The sequence below is a fragment of the Electrona antarctica genome, assembly GCF_951216825.1.
Source record: "Electrona antarctica genome assembly, chromosome: 17".
Lineage (NCBI taxonomy): Eukaryota > Metazoa > Chordata > Actinopteri > Myctophiformes > Myctophidae > Electrona > Electrona antarctica.
Genome location: NC_136798.1, coordinates 9,171,558 through 9,197,775, shown reverse-complemented (window position 1 = coordinate 9,197,775; position 26,218 = coordinate 9,171,558). Strand labels below are relative to the sequence as shown.

At 41.8% G+C, this 26,218-nt stretch overlaps 1 protein-coding gene across 3 annotated transcripts; it reads left to right on the top strand.

Moving 5' to 3' along the window:
• The first annotated feature begins 4,649 nt into the window (after window positions 1-4,649).
• ccnk (cyclin K) lies at window positions 4,650-25,938 on the top strand. 3 transcript variants are annotated; one of them, XM_079525587.1, is made up of 11 exons: window positions 4,650-4,810; window positions 13,504-13,739; window positions 14,027-14,108; window positions 14,224-14,355; window positions 15,505-15,610; window positions 15,717-15,774; window positions 16,842-17,011; window positions 19,217-19,443; window positions 20,541-20,571; window positions 21,411-21,482; window positions 23,966-25,938. In XM_079525587.1, exons 1-11 carry the CDS (start codon window positions 4,802-4,804, stop codon window positions 24,517-24,519), a joined length of 1,677 nt encoding a protein of 558 aa, XP_079381713.1. In that variant the 5' UTR covers window positions 4,650-4,801; the 3' UTR covers window positions 24,520-25,938. The 3 variants fall into 3 exon arrangements, with proteins under 3 accessions (XP_079381713.1, XP_079381712.1, XP_079381711.1); XM_079525586.1 differs by having other exon boundaries at window positions 15,502-15,610; XM_079525585.1 differs by having other exon boundaries at window positions 15,472-15,610.
• Window positions 25,939-26,218: the final 280 nt, after the last annotated feature.

The window sequence follows — 26,218 nt, the reverse complement described above, 5'->3', positions numbered from 1 at the left end:
TACAGATGCAGCTGCTGCTAAAATGCAGCTTCTGATAAAATAGCTGATATAGAGCGGGACTGCATGCACAACTGGCCAGTGGCCAATCAAATATTGTATCTTAATGGATTCAAGCAGACATCGAGCCCTTGTTCTGCTTTTGGAAAAGGAGGAATTCGGAGGCTCTGCGTTTATGCTGTTACAAATTAAATTGTGGCAGCAGGGAGGAATGTGACTGGCAATTTTGGATCAAATACATGTTTAAAAACACTGAATATTGTAAAATATCTGGATGAGCATTGCGCTGTACATTTTCCAATGATGACATTACAAACAACATGGTCTCCAAAGCATCATGTGAACACTACAGTCTTTGCAAACACCATCACTATTGGCAATAAACAAATTAACCAAACTATCTAAAACGTCTGCCTTTTTATTAAAGGGGAGTAACCAGAGAATGATAATGCATGCAGATTTCTTGCCTTAACCAGGTCACTTGCAATATTCAGGTTTCTTGTGTGCATGACCACATACTGTCACAATAGGCAAATGATTGTCTACACCCTCCCCTGGCAGCAACAGGACCGCATTGCACATGGGAACCTGGCAATGGTACTATTCTGAGAAGATGAAAACGATTAAAAGTTCTTAAAAATGACAACAAAATGTATATTTATTCTTTGCGCTTGAGTCAGATGAACAGAGTTACAGTAAGCCTACAATATTGTGTGTTTGTTGCACAGATGTTTCAGGATGGTTTAGAGATAGTGTGATTTAGTGTGATTTAATTACCTCCAAATGGCTGTTCAAAATGCCAGGAAAACCCTGCATATTTATGTCTGTTTTGAAGATTGGACACTTTTTAATGCAATTATTATATTATATTATTATCATACAACTTGTTTCCAAGTATAGACAGAAGTTGATAAGACTTTTTCAAATATGGCTGCAAGAACTTGGATTTAGGGTTATTTCTAATAATCTTTAGATTGCCTTCGTGAGTCATTAATGTCTACATGAGCCCACGCTGGGCAAGACCTACGCTGTAGAGTGCATTGCTGGAATTTGGCGGAAGTAGAGGGATTTTGGCGGAAGTACCGCTCAAGGAAATTACGTTGACGCTTTAGGAATCTGTTTACATTCTCTGTGTATGATAGTGTTGTGATTGTATCTGGGGGCAATACATCTGATGGATGTTCCGACCCGACACTTACGGCTATGCAATCTCTGACTTAGGGCCTGACTCACACCTTTCCATCTAGCATACAACATTGATGCATGCTAGATGTAAAGAAAGGGTTTGTTTACATCTTGCCCCGATGCATTTCCAATGGAAGTCACATGGTTTGACACAACATTGGTGTTGTACGGCTTTCGGCTGTGTTTCGACTGCCCCCCACCCCCTCATACAACAAAAATCACACCCGTGTGAACTGAGTGGTGTAAGGTCTTATATAGATTGATCAGCTGTGGTCTGACGTAATGTCTGACGTAATGAAATCACACCTGTGTGAACTGGGTGACCATAGCAACCATGCTCATTTTTTGGTACGAACAGACAGACAGAGTGACAGACACGTAAACTAACAAAGCCAGTTGTAGGAGTGGTTAAAAATGTTGTGTCAAACCATGTGACTCCCATTGGAAATGAATTGCGAGCTTGCATCAGTCAATAAGTCTCATGCATCAGCCATACATCAATCTGTTGCGAAGGTGTGAGTCAGGCCTTAGGTTGTGACCAGGCTTTTCTCTTGGCAGATAAGTCAGGCTGGGACCAAGGCTAACATGAGCCTCATTGTGCCACTAATAGGCCGCTTGACCTTTTGGTCTCTAACACTTGAACTGTACCTGCCTGCCCTGACTCTGCCACTGCCTCCAAATAATGCAGGCACCAGAAAGGTATTTAGATATATAGAGTATGAAGTGAAAATACAGTAGCCTATAATCTGTCAAGCGGTGGACCATTATGAAATATCAATGAGAAGACTTTCAAAGAGCGTTTCATTCAGTCATATTGAGTTGTTTGTTCTGTGTTTGGGTTGTATTGTGTGCATGTCTTTTGAGGTGTCCTTCGTCGAACACAACTTGTCATGTTTGTACCTTGTGACCATTTCAAAAGCTTTGACAGTGATTACTGTAGATAAGAATCATCAAATATCTCACAATTTATCTGTCACGGAGGGATGAGAAGATATCCCATTTCTCCCTCTCTCTCTCTCTCTCTCTCTCTCTCTCTCTCTCTCTCTCTCTCTCTCTCTCTCTCTCTCTCTCTCTCTCTCTCTCTCTCTCTCTCTCCCTCTCTCCCTCTCTCTCTCTCTCTCTCTCTCTCTCTGTAGCTGTATGACTGCAGAAGATTTATTATGCTCAGTCTCTTGCTATGTGGGATTGAACTAATTATGTTGTGCCTAAATGTAAATATGATTTATCAGTGTATTATTTTGCAGTCAATGTGAAATAGGCCTTGTCTATGTAGAAAACACATGCACAAAAAAATATGCAACAAACAGTAATGGGAGGGCAATTGATGGAATGTGTTGTGAGCTTGTAGATCTTCTATTTTGATAAATGTTGACTTAATTCACTATCAAAAGCAAAGCCAGGCATGGATTCCCCCCTCATCCCCCCAGCATTTTGAACCCACAAGTTCAAAGTAATTAGCGTCGTGCTTGGTAGACGGCAGTGGCTCAGAGGTAGAATGTGACCGAATGGGAGTTCGAACCCCAAATTCCAATACCCAAAATCTCTGCTTGTTTTTGCTTTTCTGTGGGAACTTGTTTTGCTGTTTTATGCAGAAGCAGCAGTGGAAAAAAGTACTTGCATGTGTTACTTACTAATTAAAAGTATCAATACGGCAATGTAGAAATACTCTGTTAAGGCCTCCCTCAGACCTTTAAAACATTGATGCATGCTTGTTGTATGAATGTTGTAAGTGTCATGGCCGCCCCAATGCATTTCCAATGGAAGTCACATGGTGATACAACATTTTGGACTACAAGCTGTTGTATGGCTTTCGGCTGTGTTTCGACTGCTCCCCTCCCCCTCATACAACACAAATGTTGTGTCAAACCATGTGACTCCCATTGGAAATGCATTGGGGCAAGCTGTATCACACCCTTTGTATACAACAAGCATACAGCAATCTGTTGCGACCGTGTGAGTGAGGCCTTAAAGTTCAAATTCAAAATTTACTTGAGTACAGGTATAAAAGTATTGGTATCAATAGTTTGTATACAGGCTACAAAAGTAGAATGTATTCATAATTCGCAATGTCCCGTTTCACAAGTTTTCAAATGTATAAAAAATCTGATCAGATCTACAAGCTCACAATATGTCTCATCATGACACATTGTGAGCTTGTAGCTATTTACAAATGGTCAAAATGTATACAGAGCTGATGTAGGCTACTAAAGTTTTCAAATAGTTAAAGTACAATATTTGCTTCTGAGATGTAGTGAAGTAGAAGTAAAAGTACCTCAAAATTGTACAGTACAGTACTTAAGTAATTGTAGGCCTAGTTACTTTACACCACTGTGCAGAATTTACATGATGTTAGTAGGAGAGAGAGAGAGAGAGAGAGAGAGAGAGAGAGATTATTATCATCATCATCATCATTTTTATTTCTTGATGGTGTCAGACGATTAACGACAGTCTACTGGACGTCCTTTGTCTCCCTCTAGTGGATTTAAGCAATATCACAGCTTTTGCACAGTTTGTGCCCGTGTCGTGATCATTATGACTCATGGTGGAGGCGGAGTGAGTGTATCATGTTTAGACAGTGTGTTGGTTTGTAACATACTAATAACAATAGAATAATAATACTTAAAATATTAGTTCAAAATGAGTGTGGTCTGACTGTATACAATGCTGCTTTAAACGGCAGCATGATAAAATAAATAATGGCGGGTAGGTTGTGCGTGACCGACCCTAGGACCGACCACGTACTGATCAGCGTTGCCAACTTGCCATGTCCGCTTATTAAGCTACTTTGGGCTTGTTTTTCTGTAAAATTGATTGTAAATATTTGTAGTTGCGGCTTGCCTTGCGGTTTGTTGGGGGCTTGTTTCTAAAGTGTAGTCGCTTATTGGGGCTTGTTTCCTAATGTTTAAACCAGTGATTCTCAGAATTTCTCACACATTTCCATGTCAAGGACCCCCCCCCCCCACCTTATACAACATAAACATATTTGGTGCCAGGGACCCCCATACCAGATTTGTGTTGTTAAAGAAATTCAAAAAATATTTCCCAAGATGTTTTTTTTAATAGCAGATCTACAAGCTCACAACGCGTCACGGTTGTGAGCTTGTAGATCTGCTATATTTCAAATAGCCCTATAGTCTCTTTCTTTTGGGCTTGTTTTCATAGAACTTCATAGATTTCATGGAACCCAGATTCGGCACAAACAAGGGACTAAATTAATTTCGCTCCTATGCCACCAAAATGTGTCTGGCCCCCGTAAAACCTGAATCACCCACCCACCCTTTCCCCCCTCACTGTATATGTTTTGTTCCATTTTTACCTCCTCTATGGATGATGATTTCCTGTTTATGGCTGTAGTAGTGTATAATCATGTTGGTATAATGGTAATAATCAATACATCAATTAACCAACCGGTTGCTTGTTTCTCTCACACGATCTGGCAACACTTGTACTGACGCGTCACCGCCCGACGTTACGGCGTACGTGCCGTGACGATTTCAAAGATGGCGGTGCCCTTGTTACAATGGGTGCTGCTACTTGATACTTGCTAAGCAAACTCACCCCGAATGATTCTAAAATCACTCGCAACTGTGAATATTCGGTCGACTACGCAGAAGGCTACATGTTAAAGGTAAGAACACAATGCTCTGTAGACCAAAACGGGGAGTCGCCAGACCAGAGGGCGGACAGAATCAGATCCTAGATGGTTTTGTGTCGGCTTGGAAAGTTCCTAGCATTAACCTCCTTTGCCTCGAATGAGGCGAGATTAACTAGCTGAGGATAATGACACTAAGGATAGGAACAGTGACATCATCGCTATCAACAACCATTCAGTCCAAAACCACACCAGTTAGTTGCAAGTGCGACTCCTTCCTTATTTGGGACAGAACCGTTTTGGTCAACAACGGCCTTTGTCCCAAGGAAGGAGTTGCACTTGCAACTGGTGTGGTTTGGTGCTTTTAGCCTTTTAGTGTGTGTACTGTAGCATCATAACATGGGGACTGGGGAGCGAGGCGAGCCTTTCAACAATGTATTCAGCTGACGATTTATTGTATCGATGTAGTATGTATTTATTTGTTATTTTGTACATGTCTGACCCTATAGTCTCTCGCGTTCCCAGACTGTTGCCTCTGCGATTTTCAAACGCTTCCGTCCATAAGGACCATTGTCTCATTACGCGGGACTAGACCTATATTTGATTATCAAACCAGCTAATTAGGATGGTGCTGGTACTGTGCCTACAGATCTTCTTTATGCCTAATGTTATGCTCCGTCTTACGACGGTAAATGGCAGGTCAGATCTACAAGCTCACCGACGAGTTGTTGCGTGAACTCTGTATGGTTGTTTAAGCCGTGGTGTGACATCACTGAGGCATCCTTCGTGTGCGTGTACTGTGTATGTGCATGTGTGCGCGCGCGTATGTGTGTGTGCGTGTGCCATGTATGGTGGCTTGTGGGTAGCATCTTATCAAGTTATCAGACCGACGGTAACTTTGTCTTGTTGTGATGTGACTGTGAGCCTGCTGCAGTGCTGCTGCAACGCTGCGTTTGGTGGTATCAATACGTGGTGTTGATCACGATTGTTTTGGAACGGCCGTGCATTGATGTGAATGCTCTCATAATATCCTATCCTGTTGATGGCATGATAGAGTTAAGTATTATTGATGTATTAGGTTCACACGAAGCTAACTTGTACTAATCGTAGAAGATAGCTGTGAGCCTGTGACCGACCTATATAAACTATCAGGTAGTTTAACTTTCAGGACCTTATTGAAGCAACTGATGTCTCGTCAATCGTCAATCTCGTCAATCGTCAAAGGTAACAGTGTTGGTGTGCAACGGCCTTTTAGGCTATTTGTCTATTTGAACTAGATAGCAGGTGATGTGTAATCTTGCATTGTGTACACATAGGCATAGCCTTGGGTCACAACTTGGTCACCTGTCTTGACACATGACAGTCTTGTGTCAAGGCTAGTGTGTACACTGACTGTACTGGCCTCTTTAACACTTCAAATACTTGCTGTTGTTGGTAAATTATTTGAACACCTGACTGTTGTCTTGGCCAGTTGGACACAGGTTGTGTAATGTTCCCTCTCTGTGTGCTGATGGATGGCTACTAATTCGAGTTATTCTACCAGAACTGTACCTTTTATCTGTATTTTTGTTTCGTTACTCGTTACTGTGGTGCTGCTTATGGCAACTGAATTCCCCTCTGGTGTCCGGATCAGTAAAGGCCTGTAACAACAAGTACCGTCGCCCATAATCCATCTCACCCTCGTTTTTTTCCACCGACCTCATGACACGTCAACCGCTTGGTGCGGCGGTTCTTGTATTCTTTATTTTGTTTTACTGAGAATAAGGTTAGAAATAAGTTTAGGTTTTGGCCCCGTTTTACTGAGGTTAACGGTTAGGAATAAGGTTAGGTTTAACCGTTTAAGCATAATTTACTTAGGTTACTTAGGAATGGTATACTAGGAATACCAGGCTGAGCAGTTCCGCTGGCTGTACGCCCCGGGCGACTTGGTAATGGGGCAACTTCGTTGGTATTCCTGTCTGTGACTCTACAGCAGGAGAGTAGACGACACATCATCCGCTACTGGATCGAAAACATTGTTATTGTTAAAACTGACCTGACCATGTAGTCCACTTGCCAGAATGTGAACCCAGACATGTTGAGTACACCAAAGTTTTATGTTAGAATAGAAATGTTGAGTATGGGTCCCCAGCATGTAGAAACTGCCGGATGCTAACTTGCATATGTTGAGCAATTTTCATAATTGGCATAATGCGACCATACCATTAACAACCTATAGAAGGCAAACAATTCAAAATTTCATCATGCTTTAAGTAGCATGTCAAATGCACTCCTTGGGCTAAAAACGGCCATAGCCGTCACCACAAATGTGATGATGTCAGCACATTTGGGCTAACTGGCTATGGCTGTTTTTAGCCCAAGGAGTGTGCTTTTTTGGAAAGATTAATGCTTGGAATGGATTCAGCATCATGAAAACCCCCTAGTTTGACACGTCACATGCTACATAAAGCATGATGAAAATTTGATTTGTTTTGCTTTCTATAGTTTCCAGCAACGACTCGTCATAGATCTCTGATCTCCGCCCCCTAGCCGTGTTGTGGGGCAAACTGAACCAGAGCTGAACTGTGTGAATGATAATTCACACGCTTTGCGTTTGTAAAATTACTCATTTGCCAACTAAAGATTGAACGGAAAACTAATGGAAAGACAAGGCTTACGCTAAACATACGTACAGCTATTAGGAAGAGAGCTTTATCTCCGCAAAATCGGGGATATTATGAACACACTCACACACAGAATGGAAAGATGATTTTGACAGCTACTGCCCCACTTTCAAGGCTACAACAACTGATACCTTATTGAAGAAACAAACTATTATACATGTAAATAGCTTAGCGAATCATCTGCAGAAATCTTTCATGCCCCATGTTTATTTTACATCTGCTGGTGGGTGCTCAAATGTTGACAATGTAGGCTACAGTATTGTATTTGATTGCCCATTTGCCTAAACACATGGTAGGCTATGATTCAAGAACACTTACACTTATTAATCTCCACGTTTACTCTGTTCATTGCAAATAGCTGATCTGCAGCTCACCAGGGTATACTTTTACGTCTTTTGCAGAGCAGTGACGTTTTGGCTATTTTCTGGGTGTTCATTTAAACGAATGAATACATTAATCAAGAACACTATCAAGATACAATACAATGTTGATCGGGTGGTTTTTAAAGTTAAATCTGTTCATTGAAAATAGCTGATCTGCAAGCTCACTACTGTAGAATAGATGGATTACAATTATACTAATAGTGATATATAAATATATAAATAAAATCATGACATGACCAGCTAGACACCCAATTAAAATAGAAACCTCATTGATTATATAAATGCGTATGTGGCTTAATTAAATGACCAGTGCTTGGCTGTTATGCATCCATGGTTCTGTGCGCCGTCAGTGCACATTTGCTTGATACTTGATTGTTTGATAGAAAGTCCAGACAATAAAATCTTTCCTTCTAAAGTGTTATGGAAATAATATAGGCTGGTGGGATGGAGACGACGAGAGAGAGATGTACTGAGAGAGAAAGTTGGAGTGATGCAGGCTAAGCCTGCTAGACTAGTAGATGTTGTTTGTGTTTGCTTGTTGCTGTTCTTCTGAATAAACTTCTAAGATATACATTCACCCGGATGGACATATATTATTTCCATAACAATTTGGCACCCCAGATGGGACTGGATTACTCTGCTGAAGCGGATAACTCCATTCAAATGAACCTCAGGACTAACAAATCTTTCTGACGATTTTTGGAGGAACAGTTCGAGAAGATGGAAGACACATCAAGCAAAAGGGAAACTAACCATACTACGGCGACACAACCACAAGGACTGAAATAAAGGTGAAGTAGATGTTTTTGCAACCATACTTAGGAGGACAATGGGAGGCAAGTTGAGTTATAAGAGAGAGGGACAGTTTGGAGAGGAACAAAGGACAAGGAAACAGATTGAAGCCACGGTACTTTCTCTACAGGAAAAGCTGAGTAGAACCCTGGGGAAGCTTGTCACAGCCCTACAAAAGTTAGACAACCACACAATTGCGAGGGCCGTTAGTTGTGATGGCTCCAGACTGGAAGATGGAGATGTACACACTGCCAACCCTTGTGCACATGATAAACTTATGAGCTGGAGGGAAATAGAGCTAGAAGAGTTTTCTCATCAAACCAACCCCCCACACAAGATCAATACACACAGCCAAGCTGGGCCACATCAGACATTTTCACTAATGTCGTATCCTGCAAATCCACACCCACAACCTCCTGCTGAAGCTGCAGAGGAGATCTGTGATGCTTACTCTGAAACAGTCCAGGTCCGACACAACTGGACCCAAGAAGTAAGGGAAATTGTGAAGGATCTCCCATGTCCGACCGAAAATGTGGAACGCTGGTGTACATCCGTGTTGGATTTAATATTAATGTATCAGCCATCCGCAACAGAGTTGGAAACAGTGTTTCGCAAAGTTTTCAAACTGAAATGGCCACACCTGAAAGGCGATTGACCAAGGAAGGAAATTGTCACAGGACAGTTACAAAATGCACATGGCCTCTTTTCGAGGATAAGGGAGGCCTACCCAGTCCGTACAGATTGGAATAAAATCCATTCCATTAAGCAGAAACATAATGAAAGCTGTGACATCTACAGAACGAGGATGGAGCAGTGTTTCAACAGACATGCTGGCCTGACCCATGATAATGCAGCATACAACCACCTATTAAAGAATGTTTTGGTACATGGATTGTTGCCATCCATTCATGACGGAGTCATGACATCATGCATAGGCTGGGAGAGTATGGAGTTGGACCTGGTCTGGTCACATGCGGAACATGCAGAAAGGTTTGCAATCACACAGGAAGACACTCGGAAGAAGAAGCTGGAAACGGCACAACTGATGTATTATGAGGGGCACGCTATGACAACACCACAGATGCTCTACAAGGAGCTGATTCCACAAAAGCAGGTTCCAGCACGACAGACGCATTTCCAGCAACAACAGTGCAGGAATCACGGAAGGCAAGATGGATGGCGATTTCATCAAAGGCAGAAGCAAGACCGAGAGAGAAGACGGTGGAAACTTTGCTACAACTGTGGTAGTGGGGATCATATCCGTCACAACTGCCATGGGAGGTAAATGCCAACAGCTTTGTTGTTTTCCATTCTAATGCAACAACAATACCAGACCAGTACATTTGAACTAGCGCCCTCACTTCTAGCAAGTTTGATGACAAGTGACTTTATTCAAAATGTCCAGAAATGGTAGCCCTGCTGCATTTGTTTAGTAAGGGTCAGGGGACAATGAGATCCTGCTGATTCAACCTCCCGTTTTTCCAACCAGTAACGTACTTCTGTCACTAAAGTTATTTAGCTGGACTCTGAGACGAAACATTTATTTTTTGCCAATGTGCAAGAACACTTTGACTCAACCTCAGAAAGGATGTGTGTGCCACGGGCCCACGGATTCAAGCCTTTATTAAGCAATATCAAAATCTTTCTTGTGAAGCTAAAACATTCAAAATATTTGTGTAGGCATATAATTTATCAAGCAGCATTTTTTTCCCCCTACAAAACAAAAGCAAAAACTGGCACCTTGAGGGGGGTCTCACCTGTGGCTATGTGGTCTTTTGACCAGGCTGTATTTCAAAGGACTGGGCTTAAACCTGTAGTGTAGGGTAAGCTATAGAGATTCAAATCAGACCATTGTCACTCCACCAAAACCGTTTGCGGTTGGGATCCATGTGACACCCATTTTATGTCATAGTAGGGTGAAGGAATTATTACTACAAAGTGAAACAACCCAGTTACATTGTCCCAGTCCCAGTTTTCAAATGTAGGTACTAGTTAATAGTAAGCAATGTAAAAATACTAAGATTTTATCCTGCTGGATCAGTGTTTTTCAAACTTACCAGTGAGCAAGTTAAAATCTCAATATATGATCTGCTATTTTTGCTATGTTGGAAATATACTCTCACTCACAGACACTTGTATGTAAGTGAGAGTGGGGGAACAGAGAATAAAATTAAATTGAAATTGTAAGGTAGATAATAAATAATTTGTGTTTCACATGAGTGGATTTTCTGGACCATGTTGAATGAACAAACTGCAGATGTTCATTTATCATGTCCAGAACCTTTTCTTGTGCACATACTGTAGGTTTTTGACGTTTTGTTAGAACCTTTTCTTGTGCACATATACTGTAGGCTTTTGACGTTTTGAAGGGAATTGATTTTATTTAGCATTTTTGAATATTTAATAGAGTAGCCTATTGGATGATTGTTATGTTAAGTGATACTGACTTGACTTTTTAAGGCATTTAAGTTTGAGTGGTGTTGATTTGATCGTTTTGGTTGACGTATTTTTTATATTATATGAACTTATGAATTGATTTATGTCTCTATTCTTTATGTCAAAGGATCCATGTTTTATGAATATACAGTATATGGCCATTGTATAGTTAGAAATGAGAATATATGATGAGGTAACTTGGAGTCGCAGTACAAGGACAATGTGTTTAATGTTTAATAGACATGGGAAATGGCTGCTTTTAAAAATTATTACCTATAGAGGTGTGAGGAATTGTGGACTTTTGCAGCCTGGCTTGGTTAAATTATTAGACATCTAATAGAGGTGTATGGAATTGTGGACTTTCAAGCCGTTTCAGTGTCTGTTATTTTTGTGATTAGTTATACGTATATGGGATATTCCAATACAAAAATAAACCTGCGGGGATGCCTATCATATATGTTACATGTTCTACTTGTTCAGACGCTAATGTTGTATGTATTCACATGGGTGATAAAATGTAAGGGTACATTTAATAGAGTAATTATGTTTTTCAGGGGAATCTTTCCATAACTGTATTGTGAGATTAAGAATGAATGAATTAATGTTGCATTTATTTATCTTTGTGCTTCTTATCGCAAATTGTTGGACTGTTGTATTATTATTATGACATGCATTGATTTCAGGGTTTTTGACAGTCAAATATGTGGCCAGTATTTGATATTTTCCCTTTAGAAAATGAATGTTAATTTATTTTTTATTTTGTCCATATTCAATTATGTATTCTTGTGAACTCTGTATCATTTTTTCATACTGTGGAAAGACACTGTATATGTTTAAATTTAGATTTTAGGCATGCATTTGTTTGTATGTAATCTTAATGCCTGTATATGTAACTCGTTTTATTTCATATTTCTGTAATTTCGACAAATTGTCAAAATATATTTCTATATCGACAAGATTGTCGAAATGGGGGAATGTTGTGGGAAATATGAAGACTATCTATATAGTATATTGTTCCATGCTAGTCTGTCTGGTCGTGTCTGTGAGCAACAACACCTTGGCCTAAAAGCCTGTCTTAATCCAATCAACCCTTTGATCAAGCTATATGTAAAAGACCATGTCACACCTATTGTTTGTTATGAGACCCTGCTGGGCCTGAATAGGACCTACGGAGAAGCGGAGGTAGGCTGGTGGGATGGAGACGACGAGAGAGAGATGTACTGAGAGAGAAAGTTGGAGTGATGCAGGCTAAGCCTGCTAGACTAGTAGATGTTGTTTGCTTGTTGCTGTTCTTCTGAATAAACTTCTAAGATATACATTCACCCGGATGGACATATATTATTTCCATAACAAAAGTCCTTCTGTTATGGCACAAGTATGAACCGAGCAATTCTGCACCATTAAAGTAGTGTAATAGCAAGTCACTGTTTAGGCTTCAAGCTCATCATGTCACTCTATCAAAGTGATTGATCTGTGTCTCTAGGGTCCTGCTTGCCCCACAACAAGGATGCAGGCTGGAAGCGACAAATGTTTACGCCCCTTTTGGGATATTTTGCTGGGCCCTATAGGTTGGTAATGGTATGGTTACATTATGCCAATTATGAAAATTGCTCAACATATGCAAGTTAGCATCCAGCAGTTTCTACATGCTGGGGACCCAACATTTCTAACATAAAACCTTGGTGTACTCAACATGTCTGGGTTCACAATGGGGCTCTATGGGCTGGCAAGTAGACTAATGTGATAAAGAGCTGCTATATTCTTCAGTCTTCTTTTCTGCGCTAGATATGTAACTAACACATATCTTATCCTACAGTGTGCATGTATGAGAGTACGCTCTGTGGCCTCAATCTGTTGAGGCCACTGAGCAGCACTAGTGTCAACATTATAACAATAAAACTTAAGTTTGTCGAAAGAATGACGATCCCTGGAGACATCACACCCATACCGGTCTGGGTAGAGTCACAGAGTTCAGGGCAAGATGAAGAAGGAATCATGTTGCTTTACTCTTGATTGATTGGGAGGACGAAGTAAGCTCCATTGCCACGGAGATGCACAAGATTACATCCATATTTTGTGGCGACAATGTCGGCAAGCTGCAGGCAGTATGAACGCTCAAAACTCAGGATGCCGTGAGACACAGCGTGGTGGCATGGTGCGGCGTACCATGCCAATCAGCACTTGTTGCTTAAAGCATAAACTGGCCTTAATACTCCTGTCCTCTGAGGTGTTCGCTCTGCAATGCTTTGTAAACACTTCCAACCTGTCATGATCATCCCATCCCTATTCTGGGCATGTCATTATAGTCGAAATATAGTTGCTTTCAACATTTTCAAAAATAGCAGATCTATAAAGTTAGCTTGTGAGATTGTAGATTGGCATATTTATACTATTCATCATAGCAAACAATTTAGATTTAGATTTGTCATCTAATTTTTCTTTCTTCATCTGTTAGTCTAGTGCAGCCGGCCCGTCCGTCGTTGCCTCTCCACAACCAATGAAGGACTACAAGGAGAACTCGTCTCTATCTGGCCAGACATTTCTAGAGCACATCAAGCCATGCTGGTACTGGGACAAGAAGGACCTGGCCCACACCCCGTCCCAGTCCGAGGGCTTGGACCCGGGCACAGAGGCTCGTTACCGGAGAGAGGGGGCCCGTTTCATTTTTGACGTGGGGACCCGACTTGGCCTGTAAGTTATCCATAACCACATTCCACCCGCTGTCCCTATTTTGGGCATGTCAAATATAGTGAATAAAGTAGCAGATCACAATGTGCTGCAATGGGACACATTTGTGACAAATTGTGAGAAATGCCATTTCCACTAAATCCATTATTAATATTATTTTTGAAGTGGTTGATTCAGATATTTACCAATACATGCTAGAAATGCTAGTTAATGTAGTTGATAATGGGTAAGAAGGTCAGAGGTGCTGACCTAAAGTGCTGTTTTTGTAAAATTCCTGACTTTATTTCCAGACACTATGATACACTGGCCACTGGAATCATCTACTTTCATCGCTTCTACATGTTCCATTCCTTCAAGCAATTCCCCAGATATGTGAGTTATGTTGACTTTTATGACTATTGCTTTATTTTATTCATTGCCATTGAGTAGTCCTATGTGCTGTGTATTTCACATGTATGATCAACCATATGACTTGTACCACCAACAGGTGACAGGTGCGTGCTGCCTCTTCCTGGCAGGGAAAGTGGAGGAGACCCCAAAGAAATGTAAAGACATCATCAAAACGGCTCGGAGCTTACTGAACGACGTACAGTTTGCTCAGTTTGGAGACGACCCAAAGGTCTAGTGTCTCTTTTATCAGTCTGTTTCTACAAACCTGAGATGACTTTTGAACACATTTCATTCTATGTAATGAACCCACATGCTCCTTTTTATGACCCCAAATTGTTCCAGGGCATATACACTGACACCACGGCGCGTAAACAGCACCTCAAACTGTGACTCCGCCCACCACCGGGGGAAGTTGTGATTTGCGCTCGTTCACTGCAATGCAATTTGCGGCATTTTCAAAACAATATTGAGCAGAGTAGCGATTATCAAACGTATTTGCAATGCCATACGTTGAAAGATCTGTTGCCCTTTGACAAGGCACGCTACCTCCGCAAGTTAGATAGCATCGGCATAGATGTTTGTCCGTATGTGATTAAGGATTGGACCAAGTTGCATTGGCAGCCATAGAAAATTCTTACCCCAGGCTAAAACCGGATGCAACGTTTTTGGGCGTTCCTGTCTAGCGTGGTGTCAGTGTATAGAACAGTGTAAGTATAGCCTTGTGTTAGCTAGAATATAATAGCCAGACATTTGTAGGACATGCACTTACCGACTGCATGACTTTTCAGGAATGTCCAGGGTCCACACAAAATATAAATATTAGATGAGTTTATGAATGATTACTTTTTGCAATAAGGAACAGAATAAGAATAGCTTGTGGGGTGAAGCTATTTATGATTAAGCCCCAAATAGATCTTTGGGTGTTTGCTGGAAGAATGGTTATAGTTTAGAAACCTTCCTTCGGTTTTCACATAGACATATATAAAGGCTAGATGGTGCAAGGCGGTGTCTCCGGCGTCATTCACCGGCGGCCATCTTGCTACAGTCCTACAGTACAGTACGTTCTGTCGTAGCTGGTGATCAGCTCAAACAAAAATACAATTTACAGTTTGGTTTATTAAAAACGTTATCAACGTGGCTATGATTTAGGGTACTTATCTGCTTAATGTTGTTTCTTATATGAATGTTATAAAAAAGCATATAAGTATGCTGACATCTCTGACGTTTATAACAAACCAAACCGTTTGAAAATCGGTTGAAAACATAGCAAGTTGTAGTTATTTAAAAAGTACATGCCCAATAGATACAAGCCAACAATGCTACTATTTATCGTACACCAATATAGGTGCATGAGTTGCCTGTGTTCCGGTGTCAGCAGGAAGAGGTGATGGTGTTGGAACGGATCCTGCTACAGACCATCAAGTTTGACCTGCAGGTGGAGCACCCGTACATGTTTTTGCTGCGCTATGTCAAGCAGCTCAAAGGTACCAGGCTCCAAGCCATGTCTCTGTGTGGACTTTATTAATGTAAATGGGAGTTGGTACAATTATTATTATTATTTTTTGGTAATCTTTGCTATTACTGTTCAAGGTGACAAGAATAAAGTACAGAAAGTACTGCAGATGGCCTGGACCTTTGTCAATGACAGGTGAGCTACAGGCGTGGGACCCTTTTCTGTCACCCACTTCTCACTCACTCACTCACTCACTCACACACTCACACACTCACACACTCAGTCACTCAGTCACTCAGTCACTCATGCACCCACGCACTCGCTCTCTCTCCACTTTAGTCTCTATCTCGACAAAATTGACTACTTGAATGTCCTCTTGATTATGTTATGTATACATTGTATGATATTTACTTTTGTTTAATATTTTGGTGTCTACGTGTTGGCACAGGAAATATATTGTACTCTAAATTGTGTCTGAATAATCCCATAAGGGATGGGCTGCAAGAGGCAGTCAGACACGTAAATAAAATCATTAATTCACACACACACACACACACACACACACACACACACACACACACACACACACACACACACACACAACCCAAGCCTTGCATCCGCTACACTTTTTTTTTTGTATATATTTTTGGGCCTTTTTGCCTTTATTGATAGATTTATAGTATGTAGACAGGAAACCGGGGGAGAGAGATGGAGGTTGCATGTGCATCTCACAGCACATTTCTAATGGACAAAGGGGCCAGACATGTGTGCAACTATGAATACATTACAACCTCATTGCAATAGTTTTGCATTGCTTCACAGCTCAACTAATAAGAATGTGAATTTTTGGACGATACTGCAATTAATGGTATGAAAGATGCTATGCAACAATACTATGTTGCCTAATACTTTGTTTAACCCATTTAGGCCTGACCTTGAAATTTAAAAAAAATCTTCTAAATCCTCCAGTTTTCTGAAATAAATATTTTCACGATTTTTCAAAAATAGCAGACCTACAAGCTCATTTTTCAATAGCTAAATTATAACATAAGGTTTAAAACACCAAAAGGGGTTCCCGCCCAACTATATACAGTACACCCTACTATATGTAGAAGAAAAAGAAAATGTCAGTCTATTATATCTATATGTATACCATCATGATCCAAAATATGTCCAAGGCTTGACCCCTCGCAACATAAATAAATAGATGAATAGATAAATGAAGCAGATGTTAATTTGATGTCACCTGTCCTCCCTGGCAGCCTGTGCACCATGCTGTCCCTGCAGTGGGAGCCAGAGATCATAGCCGTGGCCGTCATGTACCTGGCCGGACGCCTCTGCAAGTTCGACATCCAGGAGTGGACCGCCAAGCAGTCGTCCCGCCGCTGGTGGGAACAGTTTGTCCAGGACGTCCCAGTGGAGCTCCTGGAAGGTATTCTTTGGACATTTTGACGTGTGGACACTTTTCATGCTGTGAAGTTTACACAGCATGAAAAGTGTCCGTTTACAGTGTAAACGAATAACACTGCTGTTCTGAACGGTCCAACCATTTTTTTTAAAAACGTCCTGTTTGTAAGCATTGCTACCTCGTCTTATGTATACAGAACATCAGCGTTATGATCAAAACCATGGAGAGCGCCGTAGATTTAGAGTTATGAGCAACTTTTGTCGGACAGTAAACAAGGAATTGAACGGCAGTGCGCATGTGCGAAACCGGTCTAGGATCGCTGAAGAAGGAAAGGCCAAAAAAAGATTTATATAATATGGTTTGATATCATTAAAAAGGACCTAAAGACCCCAATAGAGCGTCGCAGTCCCGCCCCCTACCCTGGACCAGGAAATGAAACCCAATGCATTATTCTCATAGACATTTCTTAAAGTATTTATTTAAAGACGGTTACGCCGCGGACAAAGCCAACTCGAGTCGTGACAACTCATGACAACACAAACAATATTTTGGACCAAACAAATAATTACAAAGAAGAAAAACAACAAAAAGTGTTGTAACCTGCCGTTTTTTTCTTCTTTCTAATTATTTGTTTGGTCCAAAATATTGTTTGTGTCGTCATGAGTTGTCACGACTCGAGTTGGCTTTGTCCGCGGCGTAACCGTCTTTAAATAAATACTTTAAGAAATGTCTATGGGAAAAATGCATTGGGTTTCATTTCCTGGTCCAGGGTAGGAGGCGGGACTGCAACGCTCTATACAGTACACGTCCAAGGCACCCCGTGGTTTTGATTCAAAAGATGTGTATACACGTCATTAGCATAATTAGTGTTAATTTCAAGGTATTTGGTATGTACATTGTACAAATACCTGGTATGTATGATTATGTCACGGGCCAACATAACTCTGATAGTGTACACATGTCCATTTGTACACACTCAGAGTTACAGATCTGTAAAGGTCCATTTGGTTTATTTATTTATCTGGAGACCAACTGGATCCCCCACTCGAACCACAGGGTGTCTCCAGACCACACTTTGAGAACCACCAACATAAACTCATCAATGAAAAAAAACATTGGTTGTATAACAAGCTAACACTACAGAGGAAAAATATAAGAATGTAAGATTTATTTATTTATTTATTTAGAAGACATTCCTGCAAACGGACTCAGAGGAGTCTTTGGGCGGCCCAGCAAAACGAGGAACAGTTTCAACATTTAATCCGTTTAATATTTTGGCTATTCGTAAAATAACTGATCTAGAAACTCTGTGTGGGCATTGTGAGCCTGTACATACGCTGCTTTTCAAAAAGGTTCTGTTATGGGGGTCCCCGACGTAAAATATTTTCAAATGGCGGAATACATCATCAGGAAAATGTTTGAGAACACTGTGGTAAACGGCTTACAGAATGTCGACAGGGTTTTCACATGGGTTTCCCCCATATTAGTCTTATTATTTTAGTAATGTGTGTGTTTGTGTGTCACAACTCAAAACCTCGCGCCTCACTCAGTCCAGAAAATGCTGCTGTTCTGCTGTGACACTGACATGATCGTCTAAATGTGAACACCTGCTGTGCCATGTGTTCAATTCATCTGATTTGAGAAGGTCGTTTTCCTAAGTGGCCGTTTCACCGTGATGTCACTGAACATTGAGCTCCATTATGTTTAGTTTATTGCTCTTTTAACCCATTTTGACCTGAGATCAGATTCTAAAAATGTCTTCTACGTCCTGACAGTTTTCTGAAAAAGCTATGTTTCTATGTCAGTGGTTCTTCGATCTTTCAAAAATAGCAGACCTACAAGCTCGTAGCGCGCCACTCGGTGGCGCGCTATGAGCTTGTAGATCTGCTATTTTTCAATAGCTAAAGCATAACATAATGCTAACACCAAAAGGGGTTCCCGCCCAAAATGGGTTAACAAGCAGACGTGTTCCAGTCAGATGTGTATTTCAAGGCCCTGCTACAACCCATTTTTTTGAATTAATGAAAGGGTAGGAAAAGTCATTAAAAACAAAAGAATGGAATGTAAAAGCAAAGACTGGTGATGGAAAATAAATGTCAAAATGTGATACCAATTTGTCCAATGTGGGTCCTGATGGAAAACGACCCATTTTCTTCTTTGATTTGTAGACACAGCCAGTCTGATTTAAGGTGACCTTTCTTGTCTGTGTGTGTGTCCGTGTGTGTCCAGATATCTGCCATCAGATTCTGGATCTGTACTCCCAGGGCAATAAACCCATCCCACAGCAGATCCAGGAGAAGGAGAGGGAGAGGGCCTCCTCAACACCCCAGCCGCCAGCTCCTCCTGCCCCCCCGGCCCCACTAAGCCTGCCCCAGGCCTCCAACCCACCTCCCCCTCCACCAAAGAAGACCTCGCCCCTGGGCAGCAGCCCCCTGCGCTCGCTCAAACGCTCACATGTGAGTATGCACACATCGCCTCACATCAGAGCGCCCAGCGATTTGCAGCAACGGAGCACATTTCAAGATGCACCAGGTGCCATCTTGGATGTAGCTGAAGTAGCTAGATGTAGCCAAAACACCCCCGAGGGGGTCGACAACAACGGGAGGTATGATTAATTCTAACGCGACTAGCGACGGGACCGCGATGGGCTGTCATAAACATAATCTTTGATTAGAATTGGACGGATTAATTTAAATCAAGAGTTATTCACGTTTTAAGATTTTTGGTCTCATCCACTAAAATGTGGGGGGGACATTTTGGATGACGTCCCAACCGGAAATGACATCGAATGTTGCCCAACAGGCGCTCCGTTATGATTTCAATAAAGTTCAGTCCCTTTATTAATCTCCGTCCTGAGTGTCGAGCGTTACTATTTGATAGGATGGAGACCTCTGTTTATGCCGCTCAGGGTGTTAATAGTAACTCCATGTTGTAATAAGGAACATTCACATTATGATGATAAATAGCTGCACATATTCGGAAACTTTACATGAGGCATCACTAAACCATCCCGGTTGTGCAAATTCACGACCGGGAGACATCACATTATTAGGGATGCACCGAAAGGGAAATTATTGGCCGAAACCGAATACCGAATATAGGAAACATTTGGCCGAAAACCGAACACCGAATATGATTAATATTATATATCTTTTTTCCTACCATTGCTGTCATGGCCGTACCTTAAAGCTACCTGATTTATGGAAAAAGACATGATTATGGCAAAACTTTACTTAAATAATAATCACTATTATGGGTCCATAATACATTTATTGCACTTTTGAATGCATTAATTGCATACATTATTCTGTGATATATTTTCGGGCCGAAACCGAATAGGCCGAAAATGCATTTTCGGCCATTTTCTGCCGAATATTTTCTGTGGCCGAATATTCGGTGCATCCCTACACATTATCATGTCTTTCAAGCGACCGGGATGTTTTACCAGGCTAACATTTTATGACAAATCAATTGTTTCACCACTACACTGCATATGACATGGGATTTAATTTCTCTAATTGATTGACTTAATTGATTTGTCTTCTCTTTTCAGGTGTCCCCGAAAGAAGAACCTAAGCCTCCAGGTAAGACGTTGGATATAACTGCAGGCAGCTTATGCTGCATTCTGTTGCTTCAAAGTTTGATGTCTCAGTTTAGTCTCAACGTCTCAAGTTTGTGCACTGTTAGCAAAATGCTGCCAAGAACAATTCATTTAGAAACGTAACAATGCCAATTTTGGAAGAGGCGACATGAGTGTTCCTGGAAGCAGTGACCGAAACACATTTCTTGCCAAGAAAGTTTGCTGTGACGGGACTTGTTTTATTTGGTTCCTCTGCTCCAGTAAATTATGACATTATAAACATAAAAAATCCAAGTCTACCGCTCTGTTCCGCAACTGTATACGCCGTCACACAAGGCTGTCGCTGACTCGCTGGCCAAAGGGAACGGATTTACAAGCTGCTCCGTTCTTTTTGGCAAGCGACGGCGTCGTCCCACGGAGTATACATTTGGCTTAACCCATTTAGGCCTGATGTCGAAATTTAAAAAATGTCTTCTAAATGATAATTTTCTGAAAAACCTTATGTTTCTGTATCGGTGGTGCTCAATATTTCATGTCAAGGACCCCAAAGATATGTAATTGGCCATCGACCCCCATCTGGAAATATGTTGTTCCAGGAACCTCTCAGAAGCAAAGATTTGAGTTAAAACGTTCGCTGTGAAAGAATATATATTGAAAGATTTGCGCCACATTTTCACGATTTTTCAAAAATAGCAGACCTACAAGTTCTTACTATCTATAAGCTATGAGCTTATAGATCTGCTATTTTTTGCTAGTATAACATAATGCTTGAAACACCAAAAGGGGTTCCCGCCCAAAATGGGTTAAAGCTTTCTCGTCTCACTGAATGGTCTCATTTGACAGAACAAGTTGGCTCGAAGATCCCTCGCCTGGAGAGTCCCATGCCCCCATTGCCTACATCCCAGCCTCCCCCTGGTGAGTTTATCTTCAGTTGTCTGCTTTGATGCCTTCTGGACGGGAGGTTGAAAATCGAACGTGACTGCTTAGATATAAACTTTTTGACTCTTGGTATGTCAGATAAACTTTTGGACTTTTGTTATGTCGGATAAACGTCTGCACCCCAACGACATGCCCAAAGCGGGGACACCAGTGTTAAAACCATTTAGACCTGATGACGATTTAAAAACAATTACAGTCATACATGTCAGTGGTGCTCAACCTTTTTCATGTCAAGGACCCCCAGAATTAGCTGTATTTGGCACATCTGAAAATATGTTTACCCAGAAGCAAAGATTTTTTTTCTATTTTTTTTTAAATGTTTTTTTTTTGTGGCTTTCGCCTTTATTTTATATTTTTCATGGAGGAACAGACAGTAGGCTGACAGGAAATGGGGAGAGAGATGGGGGGAAGACATGCAGTAAAGGCCGTCGGGATCGGGAGTCGAACCCGCGGCACACTGCCAGACTGGATTACCAGCCAAGGTGCCTGGACCGCTGAGCCACGGCCCAGGCCCAGAAGCAAAGATTTGACAAAAAAATGTTTGCTCCGAAAGAATATATATTCAAAGATTTGCGACACAGATTTTTCAAAAAAAGCAGATATACAAGCTCGTAGTGCGGTGCCGCGCTATGAGCTTGTAGATCTGCTATTTTTCAATAGCTAAAATATAACATGATGCTTAAAACACCAAAAGGGGTTCCCGCAAACGGCTGTCTTGGACGGGTCCCTTGTCTGGAACTAAAGATGAGGGAGAGCAGGTCGGCCACCCTGGGTTTTCAGCCCTCTCAGACTGTTGCGTAACCAGCGATAAGTCTCTGGACGTTGGACTTTCTGACACGTGCACAGTACACTCCTTCTCTAATGACATGGAACTCCACCCCAGTCAAAGTATAGATACGGCTGGACAAATATTACTTGTGACAAACTTGTACTTAGAGATAAAGTAATGGGTTACTAAATACATTTTCTTTTTAATATCAATGCATTGCTGTATTCAAGATTTTTCAGAAATCTTCAAAAAAGAAATACTATTCTATACGATCTACATGCTATAATTGAAATAGGATTTAATAGGAAAATACTTTTTCCCTTCCTAGAATTGTAGTGGAGTCAAAAGTACAATATTTGTCATAAGTATCCAGAAATGCAAATACTCAAGTAAAGTACTATTCAAGTAAGTATTCCACTGCTAATGACTCTCAGACAATCTCATTAGCGTTTTCATTTGAGCCTGATGATGAGACCTCCTGCGTGGCCACTAGGAGGCAGTCTCACTCCAATGTCAAGGCAGACAGCGTGTCTGCATGAATTGGTGTTGTTGTCATACTGTCAGTTGTTCATAACACTACTGCTATACCGTGGTTGTGTCAGTTGTTCATAACACTACTGACATACCGTGGTGGTGTTGTCATACTGTCAGTTGTTCATAACACTACTGCCATACCGTGGTTGTGTCAGTTGTTCATAACACTACTGACATACCGTGGTTGTAAGGTATACTGTCAGTTGTTCATAACACTACTGCCATACCGTGGTTGTAAGGTATACTGTCAGTTGTTCATAACACTACTGCCATACCGTGGTTGTAAGGTATACTGTCAGTTGTTCATAACACTACTGCCATACCGTGGTTGTAAGGTATACTGTCAGTTGTTCATAACACTACTGCCATACCGTGGTTGTGTCAGTTGTTCATAACACTACTGACATACCGTGGTTGTAAGGTATACTGTCAGTTGTTCATAACACTACTGCCATACCGTGGTTGTAAGGTATACTGTCAGTTGTTCATAACACTACTGCCATACCGTGGTTGTAAGGTATACTGTCAGTTGTTCATAACACTACTGCCATACCGTGGTTGTTCATAACACTACTGCCATACCGTGGTTCATAACACTACTGCCATACCGTGGTTCATAACACTACTGCCATACCGTGGTTGTGTAAGGCATACTGCAGTATTGAGTTCATAACCGCCATTATTTTCTAATTAAAAACAAAAAAACATCCCACGATTTTGTCAACCTGGGGAGAACTGCCCTACTAAAAGAAGAGTACACTTGGAAATTACGTTGTCTAAACAAATCCAACCTGGTCCGAACTAGTGTTAAAAGGATTTATAAAAAATTATATTTTTGTCGAGAACAAACTATATTCAACTGCTATTCAATAACTAAAGAACAGAGTGTCGCGGTGACACACCCAGGACCCAAATTTCCAAAAAGACATACAGCCCTATTTCAGAAACGGTGAAAAATGCTGATCTACACGCTTGCAATGTATTGCGTTTATGAGCCTGCAGATCTATTAAAAGGTTTTTAAATTAATGGATTTCCGTGTAAATTTTTTACATTATTTTATTTACTCACTAACCGAACCTGAATCTTGACCTATTGTTTGGGGATCACTGCTCTAACACAAGTGCTCTCTCTCTGTCTCTTCCCCTCACTCATCAGAACGCAAAGCTCCCCAGCCGGCTCCGCCTGCAGAGGCCGACCTGGGAGTGGAATCAGCCCCGCCTCCCCCACACGCCCCTCCCCCTCACCAGCCCCCTCCCCTCCCCCACCGGCCTCCACCGCCCCCGCCCTCCAGCTACGTCCTGCCCACCATGTCCACCACCAGCTCCTACATGTCCGGCGAGGGCTTCCAGAGCCTCCAGTCGCTGATGAAGACGGAGGGCCCGTCGTACGCCCCCATGCCACCCAGCTACGCGCCCCCGATGCCGGCCTACCACCACCACGCTTACCCGCCGCCCGCTGCGCCGCCCCCGGGCCCCCCGCCCCCTCCTTCTTCTTACCCTCCGCACAGCATGGCCCAGCATGGCTACCCGCCACCAGGCTACAACCACAGCTACCCTGAGTACCCTCCTCCCGGCCACGGGCCCCCTCCAGGAATTGGTCTCCCTGCTGGGTATGACTATCCCCCTCCGCCCCCCGTGCCCCCAGGACAGTCGCAGCCCCTGCCTCCTCCCCCCGGCATGCAAATGAACCGCAGTGGCTGGATGAGATGAAAATGTCGATCGAAGTAACGAGAAGACGGAAAGGAAGAGCAGCCTCCAAACCGAGGCTGGTGCAGAGAATCACAACTGAGGATTTTAATGCTCCCCGCGGACCCAAAACAACTTGGATGACATGAACTTGTGTTGTCCTGGTACAAACATGGGAGAGATTGCTCATCTCTAGAATAGCTTGAACGCTTGTGTTAAAGGAGAATCCCGGTGTAGCCGTTTTCTTACCGTAATCTGACGTTATCCAATAACGCGTCAAACGTGTACCCCAACCGGGTACGCTGGGTCTTTAACAAGGCTACATCGCCCTGTTACTGAAGCCACGTTGGGACAAAAGACGTCTATATGTCTTTGGTCATTATGAAAGATTATTTTTTTTGAGCGATCTAAATAAGTAAATAAATAAGTGATTAAGTTAAGTTTTGCCTAAGACCCAGCGCGCCCGGTCGGAGCTGCGCTGCGCTGCGCTCTGGATGTTTCGTAATATTTCACACACCACTCGCTCGTTATTGGATATATTAACGTCAGATTACGGTAAGAAAACGGCTACCCCGGAATTCTCCTTTAACTGGTCGGAAAACGGAAGTGGACGGTATTGTTAGCAGAACCAGAACGTGGCGGTACGTGTGTGTGCAGTGATTACTCTTCAGTGTATAGCGGCTAGTTCACGGTACAACGCCTACATGATACTTCCACTTCTATGGTGTACAGTAATAACACTGTCCACTGTCTGCTTTTCTTTCTGGTAAACCCGAAATCCGTGCACTGAAATCAAATGCATCGAACATTCTGTCACTGTGCTTTAATTTCGGCACAGTGGACATCTGTCTAGAAGTCGCTCATTAATTAAGTTAGGAGGGGCTACATTCGTTTTCTTTTAGTTTTACTTTTTACATGACATACTCGCCCTCCATTTTCAAAGGAGAGTAAAAACCCCTAGCTATTTCAAGTTCCATTGTGTGTGTTGTTTTGACCATGTCCTTGACTCAGTCTACCTGGAGTCCTGTCCACAGAATCTTCACTCCTCCTCAGTAAGAGCTTCGTTGTCTGTATCAGGCTGTGATGAATTCCCAAGATGGTGGAATATGTATTAAAAGAAACTTGCTGTATATGGTCTTTCTCATAGTTGTGTTACTTTAATTCTGTGAAAAGGGTTTACAGTCATGTTAACACGTTTTGAGTGAATCTGCCTGGCAGACAGTTTGTTCCCAAACCAGAAAACTGTAGTCAACCACCCACGTCTATAACACTGGACAAGTCCACGGTATATTTGTACATATCTGGTATGAGGATCTTTATGAAGAGTTTATATACGTATGTGCCTTACCAAGGCTTTTCTTTAACGGATGATTATAACCCTGCACACGACTTTGTTTTTGTGTTTTAACTGGCCCTTGGGAAAATAAAGACCTGCTTTTCCTACTTTGAATCGAGTCATCTGTGTGTAGGATAGATCGGACTTATTTAGGTTTGTCAGGGTTTTTTTCTTTTAGGTTCCCTCCTACTTCTGCCTTAGATGATGCCCCATTTCTTTTGCATGTCCAGTACCATGGCACTGTTAGGCCAGTCAATCTAAGCCAAAAAAAGGCCCAACCCAAAATAAATTGCAGTAGTAATATGACAGTTTTTAGTGGTCCTAATAGCCTCCTACATCATATAATTCATACACTTATAACTAATATAGATGCATTATATAGTTTTT